This window comes from Lepidochelys kempii, chromosome 11 (assembly GCF_965140265.1).
Source record: "Lepidochelys kempii isolate rLepKem1 chromosome 11, rLepKem1.hap2, whole genome shotgun sequence".
In the NCBI taxonomy this organism is placed as follows: domain Eukaryota; kingdom Metazoa; phylum Chordata; order Testudines; family Cheloniidae; genus Lepidochelys; species Lepidochelys kempii.
Genome location: NC_133266.1, coordinates 59,146,902 through 59,167,407, shown reverse-complemented (window position 1 = coordinate 59,167,407; position 20,506 = coordinate 59,146,902). Strand labels below are relative to the sequence as shown.

The 20,506-nt window shown below is 46.1% G+C and overlaps 1 protein-coding gene across 4 annotated transcripts in view; it reads right to left on the bottom strand.

Moving 5' to 3' along the window:
• Positions 1 to 20,506, bottom strand: part of CFLAR (CASP8 and FADD like apoptosis regulator) — a 35,745-nt gene that overhangs the window by 11,822 nt on the left and 3,417 nt on the right. For 2 of the 4 annotated variants that reach the window (XM_073306396.1, XM_073306394.1), the window contains 6 exons: positions 11,514 to 12,112; positions 5,612 to 5,717; positions 4,466 to 4,601; positions 3,909 to 4,003; positions 2,813 to 2,864; positions 960 to 1,021 (listed from right to left, as the gene is read on the bottom strand). In XM_073306396.1, the coding sequence (XP_073162497.1) occupies positions 960 to 1,021; positions 2,813 to 2,864; positions 3,909 to 4,003; positions 4,466 to 4,601; positions 5,612 to 5,717; positions 11,514 to 11,806 (744 nt within the window). In that variant the 5' untranslated portion in view covers positions 11,807 to 12,112. Of the gene's footprint in view, positions 1 to 959; positions 1,022 to 2,812; positions 2,865 to 3,908; positions 4,004 to 4,465; positions 4,602 to 5,611; positions 5,718 to 11,513; positions 12,113 to 12,628; positions 12,700 to 20,506 lie in introns of all 4 variants that reach the window. The other 2 variants (XM_073306395.1, XM_073306397.1) reach the window with 2 other exon arrangements.

Here is a 20,506-nt window from a genome sequence, read left to right as displayed (position 1 = left end):
TGTTTTTTTTGACAAACAGATTCCTTACTAGGCATATTAATAATGAACTCTCAGTAATAATTCACTTAAACTACAATACAGAACCATATTTCCCGCACCCCTCAGAAGCGGTGCAAAGGCTTGGGAGAGTCAGGGGTAACGGAGGAGCTGAGGGAGAGGGAAGTAGATTGCTGGGAAGGAGCCTGGGTGTGAACTTGGAGGGTTGTTGGGTCTGGATGGGAAAAGTATGGAATGGTTGTTTTTTTTTGTGGTGGGTTTTTTTTGGTGTGTGTGTGGGGGGATTGTTAGGAAGCTTCCCCCACGCAGACCCTGGCTAACCCCAGCCTCTCCCATTCAGTCAGGCATACCTGCCCTTGTCCCCATGTGTCTCTGTATCCCTCCCCCATCCCCAAGCGTCTCTGTGCCCTCAGCCAGCCACTCCCCTGTCCCTGTGTAGCTCTGCACCCCCTTGCCTGCTCCCATGTCTCTGTGCCCTCAGCCAGCCACTCCCCTGTCCCTATATAGCTCTCTACCCCTCCCCCCGTGGCCCTGTGCCTCCACTCCCATTCAGCCCCTTCCCCAGTCTGTCCTCCCCCTTAGCCCTTATAAGCCCCTTCCCTAGCACCCCACAGCCCTTGACTCCTGACCTGGCCTGACAAGCCCTGCAAGCACTTCCCTTCACTGGCAGGGAGCTGCAGCTTAGGGCTATCGCCAAAGTGCCCTCTGGTGGGCAACAGGCAGAACTGCAGCAACATTCTGGCAGAAGCTTTTTTCTCCACAATTAGAAATCTGCAGGGCTCATTAAATTTGCAGGCGCGCAGTAGTGCAGAATTCCCCCATGAATAGTATTCCCTTGCTAACAATAAAGCATACAGTAATCCCCTGCCAAAAATGCACAAGTAGTATGCAATTATGCATTTTTCCAGGCATGGAAATGGAGGATGTCTCTTCAAAAATCAGTCACAAAAGTGTATATATACCTTTTTTTTCACCTGAGATGAGGTGGCTCCCGATTCCTGTACTGATGTGTGAACTGGTTCTGCTGTGGTTACAGAACACAATATAATGATTCTCAGCATTTACGTGATATTTTAGTATGCAGATATTAGTGAGGTTTCTTTCAAAATAAAATTAAATAAAAAAGTAACCCAACATCTCTCTCCTTCAGCCCTGTTAATTCCTATCCGAGCAAATACATACTACATGTTTAAAAAAAACAAAAAAATTCAAGTGAACCTAGCCCATGTTACTAGTGACTGAAAATCATTGTGCGCTGGCAGAACAGTGGCCTATGAATGTTCGCAAAGCATCACATGTGAAAGTAGTTGGAGGTCTCAGCCTAGTTCCTGATGGACTACGGTGCCCATGATAAAACCTACATCTTATTGCCACTAATTGGCACCCCTTTTGGCAGGCTCTGCAGAGATGCCAAGGATTAAAGGCACATGGAAACACAGCTACCCTTGCACATTCCTAATCAGGGGTCCCATTAGAGTGGCAGCTCGTGGCTCTCTCAGTGTAGGGATGCCTGCACTGCTGTTGCTCATATTGTTCCAGTGCGGTGGATAACAAGAGGATATCAGTCTCCAGGGCTTCAATTCAGCACCTTTCACAAGCAATAAATTAGCCAAGATAGTAACACGTTGCAGACTTAAGAGTTCACTTTGCTTTTCTGGGCCAGCTCAGATAGATATAGGAAACCCAGAAGTGGGGAAATAAGTTAGCCCTAGTTATGTCTTGTTTTACAATGGTTAACCCTGTTTTAAAAAGGCTAATTACCTAGATCTCTCATCTTTAATTGGCTGAGCTGGTTTGGGTTTGTTTTTTTCTAACTTGGCTTTCTTATAAGAAATATGTTTTGGATCAGTTCTCGTTTCTGTCGTTGCACTCCATGGGAATTTAGAAGTATTGTACTATTTTACAAACACTACAAATTACAGGGAAATAAATGAAAAGAGACAGAAACAAATACAGTGGTTTCCTCATTTATCCCAAGTCAAAATATACACAGAAAAATTGCCTGAAAATCCAATCTAATCTACTTTGTTCTGCTTCTTCAATACAAAGGTAAGATTGCCCCCACACCCACGTCTGTAGTTCTCTCCCTCTCTCTTTCCACATAAATAGACCTCTTAATTAAATGATCTGTGTATTTTCATCAAAACTTTACCCAAGAAAAACAGCACATAGGCACACTGATTACATGAATTTTTAACATATGCAACCATATTGTTTTATGGGCAGCATAGTCCATTAAATTAACAGCAAAAAGTAAACTGGATCTCATTCCTTTCCTTTCCCCATGTAGTTTGCAACTTTTTCACTAGGAATGTTTCCTGTGGTCTTTCTGACCTCTCTAGATTCCCACATAGTACTTGTACTGAATCCCATCCTTGGTCTAACTATGTGACACATCTAATCAAGAGTTAAAACACCAGTTATGTGGGTAATGCTCAGGTCTACAGGCTTTATATAGTACCACATCCTATTTTAATGTGATATCTCCCACATTGGTATATAGATGGTATCTGAAGGAGACTAATTCTATTATCTTAAACAGTAAAGCGTCATTTTTACTTCCTTAGATTCTACTCCAGTAAGTTAGATAGTTTGTCACCCAAATGCTTTAAAGAATGTTTAAAATGAAGGACACTGGAAAATTTAATAAAATGAGTAAATATTAAAAAATAGTGCTCATATGGAGTGCTTACAAGCTTCAACTGAAATCAATTGGAGTGGCAGGTAATCAGCACCACTGAAAGCTAGTCCCTTAATACAAAGAAGTACACAGTTGGTCTTTTTATTAATGAAAGAACAGGTAGGGTGTTCTTACTCTGAATGGCATGTTGTCCATTTAATGATCTTTCTTTGTTCACATTCTGGATCTAAAAGTTAAAAAGAAGGCATATTTTCTCTGTTTTACCAGAAATGTACAATCACACCTTGTTAAATATCACACAAGATTTTTCAAAAAGAGAAGGTTATAAATAAAGAGTTAACAGCTCTATCCACTATACAGGAGTAGCAACATTTACCGCATCAGGCACAAACTTTGGTCAAAGGTTCAGTCAAAACAAAGCCAACTCCACAGAGAGGTGGAAAACTGTGAGCCAATGAGGCGTTTTGCATGCAACAGGCAGTTAAACTGAATTGAATGGGATGCTGTATCTATACTGTAGCAACTCTGAAAACTAGTTTTGTGTATTTCCCAAACTGGTAACAGAAAGGGACATTATTGTTGAAGTTGTGTTGGAGGGTGTACTATGCACTTCAGTGTGTATTATATTTATGATACACTTCATATATTTATATCTACAGAATATATAAGATTGAAGAATTCTTTCTGAGGAAAGGGCTATATTAAGAAAGCTGGAATTATCATGACATCAGTGTCAGACAACATATTCAAGACCCAGCTGCAAATCTAGGATAAATTACATACGACAAGAATAAACTCCTAATAATCTCAAACGGACTTGTCATATATTCAGTCAAGATCATTGATCAAAACATAGACTTTATGGGAAATCTAAGGAAAGTTACCTTTCCCAAAAACATAAACCAAAACCTTCAGCTTCGAACAGTCAGTGGGAAAAGTATTTTTCCATAGGTTTTCCATGACGTACCACAGCCACACATAAGGATAAAGAGCTTGATCTTGTCCTAGTAACTCAGGAAAAAAACACCCCCTCGTAGCTTCAATGGAAGTTCTGTCTGAGTTACAAGTGCTAGATCAGGACCAAAAAAGCAGCAGGTAAAAGGGACTAGACAAATAGATTGAGCCATGCATTATATTCCAGTTACTAGCAGTACCAAGTGCCCTGAATTAGTTTTCTCTATCCCCCAACTTCTTGGAAGGTCAATTTCTTCTTGCTCCTGACAGCTTTTACAGACAAACCACGAATCTGGCCGATCTGTTGCATACTTACCCCTGAACTGTAGGGAGGGTCAATGAGAGTCAGGTTAGGGAGAGATGCCTGAAGTGCATTTATATACATTGGCTGAGAACCACTGTTGGACAGAGCTGAAAATTGAACAGAAATATACAGAGATGAAATTAGCTGTGGTTATTAAAGCAGAGCCTTCTCCCCAAGATGAGTATGTGTTTCAACAGTGCCCAGCACAATGGGGTCCTGGTCCTTGACTGGGGGCTTCTAGGCACTAATGCAATACAGATTAATAATCATTAATAATGAGTCAGTCAATTTTTCAGTCACAGCTGGATCACCATCCTAAGGGCGTAGTACTGTACCTACATATTGCAAAGCTCTTCAAAATGGTAGCATGTATTCCAGTGTGCAGCAGGTGAAGGGAAAAGTTATATTCCCCACTCTGAATGTCCTTGGTATTGTGATATATCTAAGCATTTTTTTACACTGTAGTTCCTCGAAAATGTAATCCAGTGTCTTCATCACCAAGCGTGTCCAATTCTTAGGAGGACTGAATGATCCCTATTCAGTACTGAGGTGAAAAACATGTGTCTTACCTTCACATTTGTACCGCTGGATCTTCTTTTTCAGGTCTATCCTATGAATGTTCTGCAAACAGTCTTCTATCAAATCCAACTGATTCGGAGCCACCAGATTTAGTTTCTCTAGATCACTGACAACAGCCAGGAAACTCTAGGACAGCAGCAGAAAGCATTACAAACTCGAAGGCCAGCAATTTGTTCCCTACCAGAAACTCTGGGAAGAGCAAGTCTAGCTTCAGTAGCCCAACAAAACGATACAGGGCATAATGCAGGCTCTCCTTTAACTCTTCAGAGACTACGAATGCAAGTCCTCCTAAGCATTCACACAGCTGCCAGTCTGGAATGTGCAAGGATTCTTGGTGTCATGCCAATTTATTATCTGAAAGCTAGAGTGTGATGCTGTTGCAAAGACACATCATAGTGTTTGAGGAAACAGTTTTCATTTTCTCCCCACTGCTCAGTCAGCCAGGCAGAGCCTTGCCTCACATGCCACAGAGTATGAAAGCCTTGGGAAATCTGTATTTTTTTCCCCCACCCACTCTTTTCTCTGCAAGAAAAACCTCAGTGACAAAAAAACAAATTTCTTAAACTTGTGCTCTGTGAGGACAGATTAATTATCTCCCAATTACTGCATCCCTCTGACTCAGAACACCCAGAGAGACACAACCAGGATTCAAATGGAAGAAGAGCTGCTTTGGTAAAATAAACCAGTTTGTTTAACATGTGAACTAGGAGACAAACACGAAGGGGCATTATCCCCATAATCATGGTTACATTCATATTTTTCTCCATTTGGGAGGGAGAGGGATTGGATCCCACATACTTTCAAATGGCAGAACTTTTAAGGGGAGAGGCTTTATTTCTGAGTTTCTTCCAGCAACTAGTCCCACTAAGTGTAACACTCTTCATATTTCCCTCTCCTCATCTCTCTAGATCTTAGTTCCTGTTCCATCCTATTTGATTTTAATGCAGCATCGTCCCGCCCATAATTCCTTATTTCTGCTTCTCTTTTCCATTGTTTCTATGCATCTCTTTTCTCTCCCTTCGGGTTTCACATGTTATTTTGGTAACTTGCCTTTTCCTTTAGTTTCTCATTCACCTACCCCTTCCATTTTGGAGCAAAAAAGATAATTCAATATGGAAACAAAAAGTAGGCATTACCTTCTCTTTTGCCATTTTCATACGTGGCACATAATCCTTGAGCAGGAAAATGAGAGAACCCACTTCTTTTTTATCCAGCTCTTCGTTAATCTCTACCATCAGCACCCTGCAAGAGAGATCAGCCATTTCCAAAGGATTAGCTTTCAGTAATATCCCAGTCCTGCTCAAATGGCCCAAGTCACAGAAACAGGCTTTATCCAGCTCCCCAGTCTGATTAAATAATCCATTCCTTGCAATCAACACATATACCTCTCTAAGTCTCCAAGACACACTCAGTAGGGAGAAGGGTCCAGTGGTTAAGAGAGCAGACTGGAAATCAAGGGAAGTGGGTTTATATTCCTGGCTCTGACTTTGACTTGATGTGTGAGCACGTTAACCTACAACCCACCAAGTGTTACGATTACATGACTTCTGACTGCTTCAGGGGACTAAAGGAAAGCAGGAGAGGGATCAGGAAGACATGTTCTCCCAATGGGTGTCACTATTTCCTATTGACTCAATTCCCACAGTCCTTCCTAGTCTTTTGAACAATTGCTGTAAAAGTCGCTGTATAGATAAACTCTGATAGCACCCTGTGATGGGGTAGGAACGGACTGGGCGCACCCGGCCCTGCCCAGTCTGGACTGTACCAGCTGGAGCCAGGGCTTTAAAAAGTGAAGAAGCGCAGTACAGAGGGAGGCAGCAGAAGGGAGCACAGGGCTGCTCTGAAGGGAAAATGCTACTACCCAGGAGCTCATTGCCTGGGATCTGGCAACACAGATCTGGGCAAACCCACGGAGGGGAGGCAGACAACTGGGATTGCAGGCCAGAGATTTAGGGAAGTTACTCCAGGAAGCAAAAGGGGACTGGGGTAGGAAGTGGTCCAGGGAAGAGCAACGGTTTAGCACCCCAAAATGTCAAGTGTATCTGCCTAGCAGTAGACCCTGGACTGAAGCCCACTGGAAAGGGCATTACCCCACCAGGAGTCTTCACCTTGGTGAGACACCTGCAGGAAAGGCCTTGAGTGTTCAAATGCCCAGCCCCAAGCAGGTCTCTGTGCTAAAGGGAAGGACTGGAAACCATTGTGCCAGGGGTACTGAAGGAACGGACTGTGCTTTCAACACGGAGGTGCCTGCCAAAACCCTGCCAAACCATTAGGCAGCACTGTTGGTGCCTGTACACCTAGGATTGCCAACTTTCTAACAGCAGAAAACTGAACACCCTTCCCTCGCCCCACCCCTCCCCCCACACTCACTCCATCCCCACTCCCTCCATTGCTCGCCCTCCCCTCCCCTCCCCCCGCTCATTTTCAGCGGGCTGGGGCAGGGGTTGGGGTGAGAGAGGAGGTGCAGGCTCCAGGGTGGGACCAGAAATGAGGGCTCCGGAGTGTGGGAAGGGGCTCCAGGCTGGGACGGGGTTGGGGTAAAGGAGGGTGTGAGGGCTTCGGCTGGAGGTGTGGGCTTTGGTGTGGGGCTGGAAATGAGCAGAAAGGGCTCCTGGGCTGGGGCCGAGGGGTTTGGAGTGTGGCAGGGAGCGTGGGGTGCGGGCTCTGGGAGGGAGTTTGGGTGAGGAAGGGGGCTGGGGCAGGGGGTTGGACTCTGTAAGGGAGTTTGGGTGCAGGAGGGGGTTCAGGGCTGCAAGCTCCGGGCGGCGCTTACCTGAGGTGGCTCCCGGGAAGCCGGCTCCTATGCACAGGAGTAGCCAGGGGACTCTGTGCGCTGCCCTCGCCCACAGGCACCGCCCCCGCACCTCGGTTCCTGGCCAACGAGAGCTGCGGAGCTGGCGCTCGGGATGGGAGCAGCACGCCGAGTTCCTTGGCTCCCCCGTGTCTAGGAGCTGGAGAGATATGCTGCTGCTTCCGGGAGCCGCGCGGAACTGGGTAGGGAGCCTGCCTTAGCCCCGCTGTGCCACCAACCGGACTTTTAGTGCCTGGACAGTACCGCCTGGGCGTTCCGATCAAAAACTGGACACCTGGCAACCCTATATACCTTCTACACACCCTCTCTCCCATCCTAAGAACTGAACATCAGAATTATGTGGTCTGGAGCAGGTGTAATTCTGCGGGTAAGTCAATGATCGAAAGGTAAGAAGAGACTCCACAGTATTGCACTGGTCCAGCATAAAATCATTGACTCTCTGAACATCTCCAGTGTCACAATGAAGAAGCTACTGTCTCATACTTGCACGAAGGACAAGCTCACTGCATACCTTGCAGGAAAAATAGTACAGCATGTGAAGAATTACTCAAAGAATTTTGTCATTGCATGGCGTAATGAAGCTGCTGCCTTGTACTGTTCAGTGGCATTTCTTCATGGTTCCCTTGAGGAGGTTGAAACTAAAATTATCTTGTATGCCATCAATGCCAGAGGGAGGTGCTACTAAACCCTGGCTATTTACGCAAGACACAGACGGTCTAGTGCTCTCCGAGAGACGCTACCCAAGACTTCTGCAAGATTCTGTTTCCTGTGCCTGCTCCTGGGAGAACTGAATCGCTGTATATCCCTCAGAGATGTGTGCCTATCACTTGGGCCATTAAAAGCTGCTGCCCTGCCAGGTTTCTACGACCATTCAGGATGTGACATTACTGGAAGGTTGGCTGGAAAGTCCAAATTATCTTACTGGAAGGCATTTATTCCGCCTGAATAAATACTCATTCAGCCAGAATACTCATTCTGAAGTTGCTCAGAACAGCTGAGGCTATGGCTACACTTGCAGCTGTAGAGTGCTTTGGGTTAAACCAGCCTTTAGAGAGCGCCCTAGGGAAAGCTCCGCAGTCTGTCCACACGGACAGCTGAAAGCGCACTGGCGTGGCCACATTTGCAGCACTTGCAGCGGCATTAGGAGCGGTGCAACATGGGCAGCTATCCCAGCGTTCAAGTGGCTGCAACATGTTTTTCAAATGAGGGTGGTGGGGTGGAGCGTGCTGTGTATGTGTGGGGGGACAGAGAGAGGGTTTTTGGGGTGCTGACAATGGGTCAGCACTGCTGTCTTGTAAGGTCAGACCCCCAGACCCCCCGCCTCTCACTCACTCAAAGCAAACAGTAAATGTTTGTCTAAGCAGATAAGCAGCTGCTGTCTGAAACCGCACTTCCACGTCCACATTCCTGCAGCGATTTCACAACAAAGGGAAGAGTGACCACTTGGCTTAAGGGGATTATGGGACGTTTCTGGTGGTCAATCAGAGCGCAGTAACTTAACTCCTCATTCACACTGACGCTGGGGCGTCTCAGCCAATACGCAACAGATGTTATCCCTCTCGCCAAGGTAGAGTACCAGGAGCGCTCTATGTGCCTTGCCAGTGTGGACAGGGAGTAAGGTAGAGCGCTCTGAGTGGCTTTATTGCGTATAAAGTGCAAGTGTAGCCAAGCCCTGAGACAATGCTGTTGAGGTCATAAGCCCCTTGGTGGAGTTCATATGCCGAGTTTATCATTTCAAGACCAACATTACGACACTTGCAGAGCTATGCTGGCAGATATTTTTCCAAGAAACAGACAAATGGAGACAAAATTGCCACCAACAAGATATGTATTGACACCTGGTATCAAGGGGGGGAAATCATCAAGCAATGGAATGGCTCTGGAATGACCAAGTGATCCAAAACTACCCTCCTCTATTGGGCACGGATGGGACTTAGAGGATGGACAGATAACATCAATTATATGTGAAATACCATATGTTCCTGAATCAATCCTTCAGCTAATCAAATGCTCATGTCCAAAGACCAGATGTTCATCACCCTGCAAAAATGTGACAAGCAGTCTGCCTTATACAGAGATGAACCAGTGTGGGACAGACAAGGATCAGTGTGACACCCTGTCTAGCAATGGTGCCTTAGACCAGTGGTTCTCAACCAGAGGTACATGTACCCCTGGGGTACTCAGAGGTCTTCCAGCGGGTACATCAACTTATCTAGTTATTTGTCAAGTTTCACAACACGCTACATAAAAAACCCTAGTGAAGTCAGTACAAACTAAAATTTCATATAGACAATGACTTGTTTATACTGCTCTATATACTACACTGAAATGTGAGTACAATATTTATATTCCAACTGATTTATTTGATAAATAAGGTAAAAATGAGAAAGTAAACAATTTTTCAGTAATAGTGTGCTGTGATACTTTTGTATTTTTGTAAGCAAGTAGTTTTTAACTGAGGTGAAACTTGGGGGTACACGAGACAAATCTGACTCTTGAAAGGCGTATAGTAGTCTGGAAAGGTTGAGACCCACTGCCTTAGACAGAGGCAACATTGACGATGACTTGGATGAATAAATGTTTTCAGTCCTTCATGTCAAGGCTAACTTCCCAAGGATTACCAAAGAGCAATATCTGTTTTATTTAAGTAATGCATCCTTGTGATAAAGTATCATTAAAAAAAGTGTTGCTTTTTAAACGGTTTCTTGAATATCTATCTACATAATTGTTCTAGGGATGTCATATTTAGTACCATTGTGTTAGTGAGAGAAAGGGCTTTCAAATGATGCCCAACTCAACCCAATTCCAGTGACACGGTCTCATCAAAATTTCCACCAATGGGAGGAGATGAAAGCTGGGTCGAGCAACAAGTCACCTCTGCCACGCCGCAAAGGTTGACACTGCTGAAATTATGATTCTGTACACGTTTTACAAATCAGATGACACCACCATTACCTATCACTAACTTGCCCATGGAATGAGATTTTGCTCCCAGACTAAGTACATGTTGCTCAATGGCACTCATGGGTTCCTGAACGACTTTAAGAGTCTGATTCCTCAGTATGGCTGGGGTGTGAAGCATCGTGGAAATGCTAGTCTCTGCCTCTTTAGGAAGATGGGGAGTGCAGTGAGAATTGCACTCTGGCACCCTTCAACGTACTGTAATTGATGCAGGTTGAGCTTTACTTAATGCAGCATCTCAGTTGCTGCAAGGGATATAGTAAGAATTAAACCAGGAAAAAGTATCCCAAAATGAAAATGTGGGCAAAAGACTGGGCACCTCCATTCAGAACGACTATGTGATAGTCACTGCTGGGGGTAATGAGGTTCCTCTTAGCACGTACCATAGCCAAAATGGGGGTACATGGTATGTAAGGAGAACTCCCCTTTAGCAAAAGCACTGTTTTAATAAACAAACCAGCTGGGTTTTCAGCATTTCCTCTTCAACAATGAGCCGACCACACCCACAAAAGCTAAAGTCACACCGGGTGAGTAGCAGGACAAACTTCCTGACAGAGGCAAGTGTTTGTCTGTGGAAGAGTCTCCCAGGAAAGTGGAGGAAGGCCCTTCACTAAGAACATTTAAAACTAGACAGACAGGACAAAGCACTGGGAGATATGCTGCTGGAGACAATCCTGCACTGTAGGTTTACGTGGCCTGGTTTTGAATGAAAGGACAATGATGAATGGGGGTCACTAAATATGACGATGCTGTAGAGGGTCTTGTCTATCTATTCATCCCCACTGCTCTTCCTTCTAGCTATATAAATCATATAGGTACCTAGTGTTTAATGTATATAGTTCCCCTCTGTTAAATATGAAGCCACACACTTTTAACACCACTACTTCTAAGAAACTGGTAGGCTGGATGTAGGGATCAAACTTTGGAGAGCATCTTTATTATACCAGTTTCAGAGTAGCAGCCGTGTTAGTCTGTATTCGCAAAAAGAAAAGGAGTACTTGTGGCACCTTAGAGACTAATCAATTTATTTGAGCATAAGCTTTCGTGAGCTACAGCTCACTTCATCGGATGCCGATGAAGTGAGCTGTAGCTCACGAAAGCTTATGCTCAAATAAATTGATTAGTCTCTAAGGTGCCACAAGTACTCCTTTTCCTTTTTATTATACCGCTATGTGATCCTCTTTTCTGCTATTCTTTTACCCATAATTTATATTAAACCAATAACAACAAAAAGTTACTCTTGAAAAGTGAAACAGACAAATTACCTGTAATCAGAGACCATTCTAGGATACCTGGCCAAATCAGTCTCCACTGCTGTTCTCTCTGTCCTCAGGGCCCTCCTCAGCAAGTCAAACCTCCTCACTCTGTATAACAGCTCAGACAAGCCCAATGGCAGCTTTCCCTTCTCATTCAGCACCCCCAGGAGATCCCTGATGTCTGTATTAGATAAATCAGGAACCAGATCCCGGCACAGGAAAAACATCATCTCCTTTTCATCTTCGTCCAATTCCTGCTCGATCTGGTGAATGAGGGCAGCTGGCACTTGGCACTTTGTCATCACAAGCTGCTGTCCCTTTAAGTTTATCTGCCCTCTTTTTGTGTTTTAAGCAGGAAGCCAACATGTCATGAAGTCCATTTGCAACAGAACATGTGGTTCGTTGTTGATCTTAATCAGATGTTTTTAAATAGAGAAATTCTGTTGAAAAAAAAAAAATTACAGGCCCTGCTTGAATTGATGATTTACTGAGCAACCTTTCAAGTAATCCAAGTTCCTGCTGCACTTCAATCTTTGAGGCATTCAAGTTCCGGTCAAAATGCTGATCCTACTTACAAAGGTCCAGTATTCGTGAAGGGGTTCCCCAAGCTGTTCATTATGAATAAAAAAAAAAGTACATGATAGATCAGTATCAGCAGAGAATGGAAGATCCATTTAAGTAAAGCACTATTAATTACGCAAATCTGTAAATTCCAAAGGAAGTGAAACAAAAAACAACAGCCCACAAATGAGAACAGTGAGTGTTCAAGTTGTTTTAGAACATGAAAAGTTCAGAGCCATAAAATTAAAAAATCTAAATCCAATCATTCTCACAAAAGAAACAAAGAAAAAAAGTCTCAGTACACTTTCCTGCAAAAGTTTAACAGCCAAGAGGTGTAGCGAAGTCTCTTGTTACTAAGACAGTACTTAGTACTGGTTACTAAGAGGTACTTTTAAAAAGTGTACTACAGAACATTATCTAGTATTCACAGCACATATTAGCTAGCATAACATGGACTAGTGTAAATACATTAAACATAAAGCACGCTTGTCAAAATAGAGGCGCAAAGTATATTTTATGATGTATTATCCTTGCTTATCAGCATAAACACCAGGCTCACTTACTGGTCAGTTCATGAAATCCAATAATCCATGGTGGGTTCTCTTAGTTGCTGATTCCAGTTAGGGAGGGTCCACTGTAAATGAGTTTTTAAAAAGGTTTTTCTTTTACTTAAAAAGAAGTCCAACACAAACTTATAATAAATCTTTGAAGGTGCAGATGGGCCTTGTGCTGCATTTTTAATAGCATGCATTTACTTTTCTTTAACCTGTTAATGCCTCACCATTTTCAAAGATGTCTTGAATATTCAGAGTGTAAGAATAGTATTTGGTTAAGGAACTGGGCTGAGTTTCTGGAGACCAGGGTTTCTCCTTCCTGTTCCTGCCACACAGCTCTTGGCCAAGTGTCTTCGTCATCCACTGTCTCAGTTCCCCATCTATTAAATGGGGTAATAGGCCTTTCCTACCCCACAAGAATAGGGTGAGAGTAAATGCATCAGTGTTTGTGAGGTACTCCTTTACCATGTACGTAGCTAGGTAAATAGCTATTTTCCAATGTACTTTTCTCTGAAGTGAAAGTCAGTTGGACTTAAGTGACTTAGGCACCTAACGGCTTTTGAGAATTCTACCTATCGTGTTTAAAGCTGCTGCTGTGCTTTTCAGTCCTTTGCCACAGACTTTGGAAGTCATGACTCCAGAAATGGTGAACAGATAATATATACTGCTTCCAGCCAGTTCAAAGTAGATCAGAGAAACCCAGCTGGAAGCAATTTTCTTCCCTTGCAGACCCTTGTTAAAAACAATACATCTCTTTCATGTAAACACCTGTGCCTCACATCTCATACATGAATAAAAATAAAGGCCCATTAAACCCACAAGCCAAACCACTACAAAGAACTAACCAAGTTCCCAGTGCAAGGTCTCATTCAGCTATATGTTCCACTGTACACAATGACCCATATTTTCTGTAGAGCCAAAGACTGTGTCTCCATTTGACTTTTTATAACCTCAGACTTCCAATGTCCCGAGCAGGGGTGGTAGCAACAACAGGAACAGCTGCTGGTGTGGCACCAACCCTAAGGAGCACAGGTCTAGACAACATAAGGATTACAATGGCATTGGTTGCAGGCACCTTGTCTGCACGATAGAGCCAACCTGTGGAAGCAGCAATAGGAAATTGGAGGAGAAAAACTAGCAGAGACAAGGCCAAACACCTGTTGGGAGATCCAGTTACAACAAAGCTAAAACACAACTCCATTTTGCAGTGTAGATGAGATCTAAATTATTTATAATCAAGTTTCCAATCCCCAACAAAGCCTGAGGTTTCAGCACTGAACTGCAACAGAAATCAATGAGCGCGCTAAGTGCTCAGACTCTCTAAAACAGTGTTTCCCGAACAGTGGGTCCTTATCTACCGGTGGGTCACAGGAAGGGTCTAGGTCAGGGGTGGGCAAACTATGGTCCGCAGGCTGCATCCGGCCCACCAGACATTTTAATCTGGCCCTCAAGCTCTTGCTGGGGAGCGGGGTCTGGGGCTTGCCCCACCCTGGCACTTTGGCGCTTCAGCCGGGAAGCAGGGTTTGGAGCTGCTCCACACAGCTCCCGGAAGCAGCAGCTCTGGCGCTCCAGCCGGGGAGCAGAATCGAGGGCCGCTTCACATGGCTACTGGAAGCAGCGGCATGTCTACCCTCTGGCTCCTACGCGTAGGGGAAGCCGGGAGGCTCCGCTCTGCATGCTGCCCCCACCCCAGTAGCTGCCTCCGCAACACCCACTGGCTGGGAACTGCAGCCAATGGGAGCTGCAGGGGTGGCGCCTGCAGACAGGACAGCGTGCAAAGCCGCCTGGCCATGACTCCACATAGGAGCTGGAGAAGGGACATGCCGTTGCTTCCAGGAGCGGCTTGAGGTAAGCACTGCCCTAAGCCTGTACCCCTGAGCCTCTCTGCACGCCCCTGCCCCAGCCCTGATCCCCCTCCCACCCTCCAAACCCCTCGATCTCAGCCCAGAGCACCCTCCTGCACCCCCAACCCCACCCCAGAGCCCGCACCCCCAGCAGGAGCCTGCACCCCTTCCCGCACCCCAACCCCAGCCCTGATCCCCCTCCTGCCCTCTGAACCCCTTGATCCCAGCCTGGAGCAACCTCCTACACCCCAAATTCATCCCCAGCACCGCCCCAGAGCCCGCCTTCTGCCCCCACTCTCCACTCCCCCACCTCAGCCTGCACCCTGAATTCCTAATTTCTGGCCCCACCCCAGAGACCACACCCACTCCCCATTTCCAATTTTGTGAGCATTCATGGCCATACAATTTCTATTCCCCAATGTGGCCCTCGAGCCAAAAAGTTTGCCCACCCCTGGTCCTGGTGGATTCTGCATTTCCCGGAAATACCCTCTCCCCCATCTCTGACTTTTCCTGGGCAGCAGGCTGGGGAGTGGGATTCGGGCAGCAGCCGGAGCCAGCAAACTGGTAGACAGCAACCTCTCCTTGCCCAGCACGTGCTCCAGAGGTGCCTTCCTCACCCCTCTCACTTCCCCTGGGCAGCAGACCGTGGCCTGGGGAGCTGGATCGTGGTGGCAGCACAGAGGAAGCACCTTCCGGGCACATGCAGGGCAGGGACAGTGTGCTAACTGTCCTCTCGCTAGCTCTGGCCACTTCCTCAGCGCTGCTGCTGCCCAGATCCCGCTTCCACTGGACAGCAGGCAGAGGTGTGGGGAGCAGGATCTGGGCAGCTGCACGGAGGAAGCAGCCTGAGCCAGCGAGCCTGGTAGCTATCATGGCCCAGCTCCAGGGAGAGAGGGCCCAAGGCTGGGAGAGTAAGAGCAAGTGGGCTGGGTGGAGCTGAGCAGAGAACTTGGGCTGAGAAGAGAGGGAAGAGGGGAGCAGAGAGCTGAAAAGCGGGGAGCAAGGGACTGGAGGGCTGAGAAGGGGGGCAGCAGTAATGGCAGGTCCCCAAAAAAGACAGAATGCAACTGGTGGGTTACCTTAGTAAAAAGCTTGGGAACCACTGCTCTGAAAATCAGCACTCAGTACTTCATGTATTCATAAGAGCATTGTATACGTACACTGCACTAGAAGTAAACATGTAGGGAAAATATACAGCCACAGTATTTCCACTACGGTATAACACCAGGAAACCCCAACACTTGACTGCAAAGCCTCTGGTATGCTTTAATGTTTCTGCATATTGAAAGCTACAATGGAGAGACCACAATACAACACTTTTCCTCATCACGTCCACCATTTAGGAACCCAGAGAAATGAAACACAAGCTGTTTCATTTCTGTCTGCTGACAATGCAGTGAGAAAATTAACCCTAGGGCTGCCTCTACCACAGTGGCACAGGTAGAAAATAGGTGATCTCCTAGGCCAGTAATCAACACACAAGTCTATAAATGCTTGTATTTCAGTGGAAGCTGACACTTCCTCTCAACAGAACTCTTTCAAATGTGTGGGATAATTTTTTTTATTATAACTGGCTGAACAAATTTGAATATCCAATTTTTTTTGACAAAAACCAGGATTTTGGGGCAAAAATTTGCATTTTTGACCAGCTCTAATTTTTATAAACACACACACACAAACACACACCCAGACATACCTACTCATAAATAAACATCCACCCACACCTAATGTTTTTTAGGGGTTGGCATGGGAGATGGGGCATCTTCAGGGATGAGGGCTGAGGAATCCCCCCACCCAATACACCAGAAAGTGATTTGCACAGTTTTCTGTCGGGGAAAAAGGTTTATAACAGGTTTTTATTCTTCAAACCAAAACCAAAAAATTGTGGGAATTCCATAGAGGAAGGAGGAAACAGAGTGATTTTTTTTTTTTTTTTTTTGAACACAGAGCAGCCAAGGGGGTGCTGGCACCAATGGTACCTGCCTCTGAAAGACACAGTTCTTAACAGCTAAAAGTGGGATTTTCAAAAGAGCCTAAGGGAATTTGGCATCCAACTCCTGTTTAATTTCAAGGGGATCTGGGAGTTTAGTTCCCTTAGGCTCTTTTGAAAGATCCTAACCTACACATATTTGTGAAGCTTACTAAAAAGGTACTTCCCAACAGAGCTCAGATTTCAAACATGCAAAAGGATTATTCATATACTTCCACTGAGATTTGCTTTAGATGGCTTTTTACGCTATTTCTACATCATGAACTCCCACATTTACTAGAATGTCTGTCATGTGCTCATCATGCAAAACTGCAGATTAGTACTTCAAGCTGATTTAATTTATATATAAATTAAACATCTACTGCGAAGATGATATCACCAAAGAGGAACCAGATTACCAAACAATCCCGATCGCTTTGTATCCATGACCTGTCCTCTTCCTTATTTACCGTGCCCCCGATTTTTGTATCATCTGCAAATGTTATCAGTGATGATTTTGTGTTTTCTAGGTTTTTTTATCATTGATAAAAATGTTAAAAAGCATAGGCCACAGAACTGATTCCTGCAGGACCCCACTAGGAATGTACCAGCTCAATGGTGATTTACCATTTACAATTACATTTTGAGACCTATCAGTTAATCCAGGGGTGGGCAAACTTTTTGGCCTGAGGGCCACATCTGGGAATAGAAATTGTATGGTGGGCCATGAATGCTCACAAAACCGGAAATGGGGTGCGGGAAGAGGTGAAGGCTCTGGATGGGGGTGCGGGCTCTGGGGTGGGGTCAGAAATGAGGAGTTCAGGATGCGGGATGGGGCTCTGGGCTGGGGAGGGGGAGTAAGGTGGCGGGGGTGAGGGCTCGGGGGTGGTGCTGGAGATGAGAGGTTTGGGGTGGAGAAGGGTGCTCCAGGCTGGGATCGAGGGGTTCAGAGGGCAGGAGGGGGATCAGGGCTGGGGCACATGGAGAGACTCAGGGGTGCAGGCTCAGGGCAGAGCTTACCTCAAGCGTCTACTGGAAACAACGGCATGTCCCTTCTCCGGCTCCTATGTGGAGGCACAGCCAGGCAGCTCTGCACGCTGCCCCATCCACAGGCGCCACCCCTGCAGCTCCCATTGGCTGCTGTTCCTGGCCAATGTGAGCTGCGGGGGTGGTGCTTGGGGTGGGGGCAGTGCGCAGTCCCCTAGCTGCCCCTATGTGTAGGAGCCGAAGAAGAGACATACCGCTGCTTCCAGGAGGCGTGTGGAGCGGCCCCCAACTCTGAATCCGGGAGCTGCATGGAGCAGCCCCCAACACTGCTCCCGGCTGGAGCACCAGAGCGAGGCAAGCCACAGACCCTGCTCCCCAGCGGGAGCTTGAGGACTGGATTAAAATGGCTGGTGGGCTGGATCCGGCTCACGGGCCGTAGTTTGCCCACCCGAGTTAATCCATTTAATATGTGCCATGTTAATTTTACATAGTTCTAGTTTTTCAATCAAAATGGGGTATAGTATCAAATAAAATGCCTTACAGAAGTCTATTACATCAACCCTATTACCTTTATCAACCAAACTTATAATCTCATAAAAAAAATTAGTCTGACAGTATCTATTTTCCATAAACCCAGGGTGATTGGCATTAATTACATTACCCTCCTTTTATTCTCTACTAATAGAGTCCCATATCAGCTGCTCCATTATCTTGCCCAGGATTGATGTCAGTCTGACAGGCCTCTAGTTACCCAGGTCATCCTGTTCACCCTGTTTAAATTCTGGTACAACGTTTCCTTTCTTCCAGTCATCAGGGACTTCCCCAGTCTTCCCAGGATTATTTAAAATAATATGTCAGACCTGCTTATATGGCTATGTCATCTCCCTGTACTGTCTGAGCCTCTCACTGTGTATAGGGTCTTTGGTGTCCAAGGCCATGAACTCTATTTCAGATCAGATACTGCAACTCTATTTCCTATTCAAACTATGCCCCTCACTCTCTTGAGAGCTTCATGCAGGTGGATTCCTGTCACATAGAGCTCATTGCAGGATCAGGGCCAATGTGACTGGCTGATGACAGAGATGTCTGTGACTGTTCTTTCTAGTACCTGATGCTTTGTCCCTGATCAAAAAGGCCCAATGTAGGCACGGAAGGGAAGTTCGGTCTCTAGGCTCATTTAATCCCTAGCCCCCTGCTGAAACAATCAACTAGCACGCAGTCTGACGGTGATTCGTGATTCATAGGTTCACATAGTACATTTATAGTGCAATTATAAACCTGCAGCACCAAGTCTCAGAGCCCAAGTCAGCTTGGTCTCAGAGCCAGGGCTTCAACCCCAGCATCTCCATTACAATTTTTAGCCCTGCAGCCTGAGGCCAAGTCAGCTGACCTGAGCTCTGAAACTTGGTGTCACAGGTTTTTTTTAAATCACAGTATAGCTGTACCCATAGATTCCAAGGCCAGAAGGGATCGTTGTGATGATCTAGTCCAGGGGTCGGCAACCTTTCAGAAGTGGTGTGCTGAGTCTTCATTTATTCACTTTAATTTAAGGTTTTGCGTACCAGTAATACATTTTAACATTTTTAAGATGGTCTCTCTCTATAAGTCTATATTTTATATAACTAAACGATTGTCGTCTGTACAGTAAACAAGGTTTTCAAAATGTTCAAGAAGCTTTATTTAAAATTAAGTTAAAATGCTGATCTTACGCCGCCAGCCTGCTCAGTCGGCTGCCAACCTGGGGTTCCGTTCACCTAGGCTGGACATGGGGTGTGAGGGGGCTGGGTATGTGTGTGGGGTGCAGGAGTCAGGGCAGGGGGTGTGGGGGGCTGGGTATGTGTGGGGGATACTGGAGTCAGGGCTGGGGTCTTGGGGGGGTGCAGAGCTCAGGGCAGAGGGCTAGGTGTGTGTGAGGGGGGTGCAGGGCTCAGGGCAGGGGTGTGGGGGGGGGATGTAAGGTTCAGGGCAGAGGGCTGGGGCTGTGGGTTGGGGTCGTGGGGGGTGCTCCCAGCCCCAAGCAGCTCACAACAGGGGGCTGGAGGGGATATGCCCTGATTCCACCCCCCTTCCCCAAGGCCCTGTCCTCACCTCTTCTCCGCCTCCTCCCCAAGCAGCGAGCCCTTGCAAGGGCCATCAGCTGATCGGAGTCAGGGACGGAGAGGAGGAGGGGCAGGAACGCAGCACGCTGGGGGAAGAGGCAGGGGAGGGGGGAGCTTCTTCACCCTGCCCCGGTAGGGGGGGCAGGTGGAGAAGAGCGGGCCGGGGCAGGCAGGATTTTTAATGGCACGCTGCTGCCTGCCAGGGTCCCGGCCTGGGTTCGGCAGCAGGCTGAGCGGGGCCAGTGGCTGGGACTCGGCAGGCAGCAGCGTGCCATTAAACATCAGCTATTAAACATCAGCTCGTGTGCCGTCTTTGGCACATGTGCCATAGGTTGCCGACCCCTGATCTAGTCTGACCTCCTGTATAACTTTTGTATTCTTGTGCCTCTTCTCTGAACCTTCTCCAATTTTTCAACACCTTTCTTGAATTATGGGCACAGAACGGGACCCACTATTCCAGCAGCAGTTTCACCATTGCCAAATATAGAGATCTACAGCCTCCCTTGATATGACAGACTTTTTTGCAACTGCTTCACATAATGTGTGCCATGTTAATTTTATATCTTTCTAGTTTGTTAATTAAGATGTCATGCGATATGACAACGCCTTAAAGAAGTATATTACATCAACACTATTACAATCAAACTTGTAGTCTCATAAAAAAAGAAACCAAGTTACTTTGACGGGATCTATATTCCATAAACCCATGCTGATTCGCATTAATTCTATTACTCTCCTTTAATTCTTTATTAATTGAGTCCCATATCAACTGCTCCATCATCTTGCATGGGATTATGTCAGACTGACAGGCCTATAATTACCCAGATCTTCCCAGTCACCCTTTAAATATTGGCAAAACATTAGCTTTCTTCCAGCCTTCTGAAATTTCCCTGGAGTTCGAACACTTATTGAAAATCAGCATTAATGGTCCAGCGAGCTCCACAGCCAACTCTTTTAAAATTCTTGCATGCAAGTTATCTGGACCTGC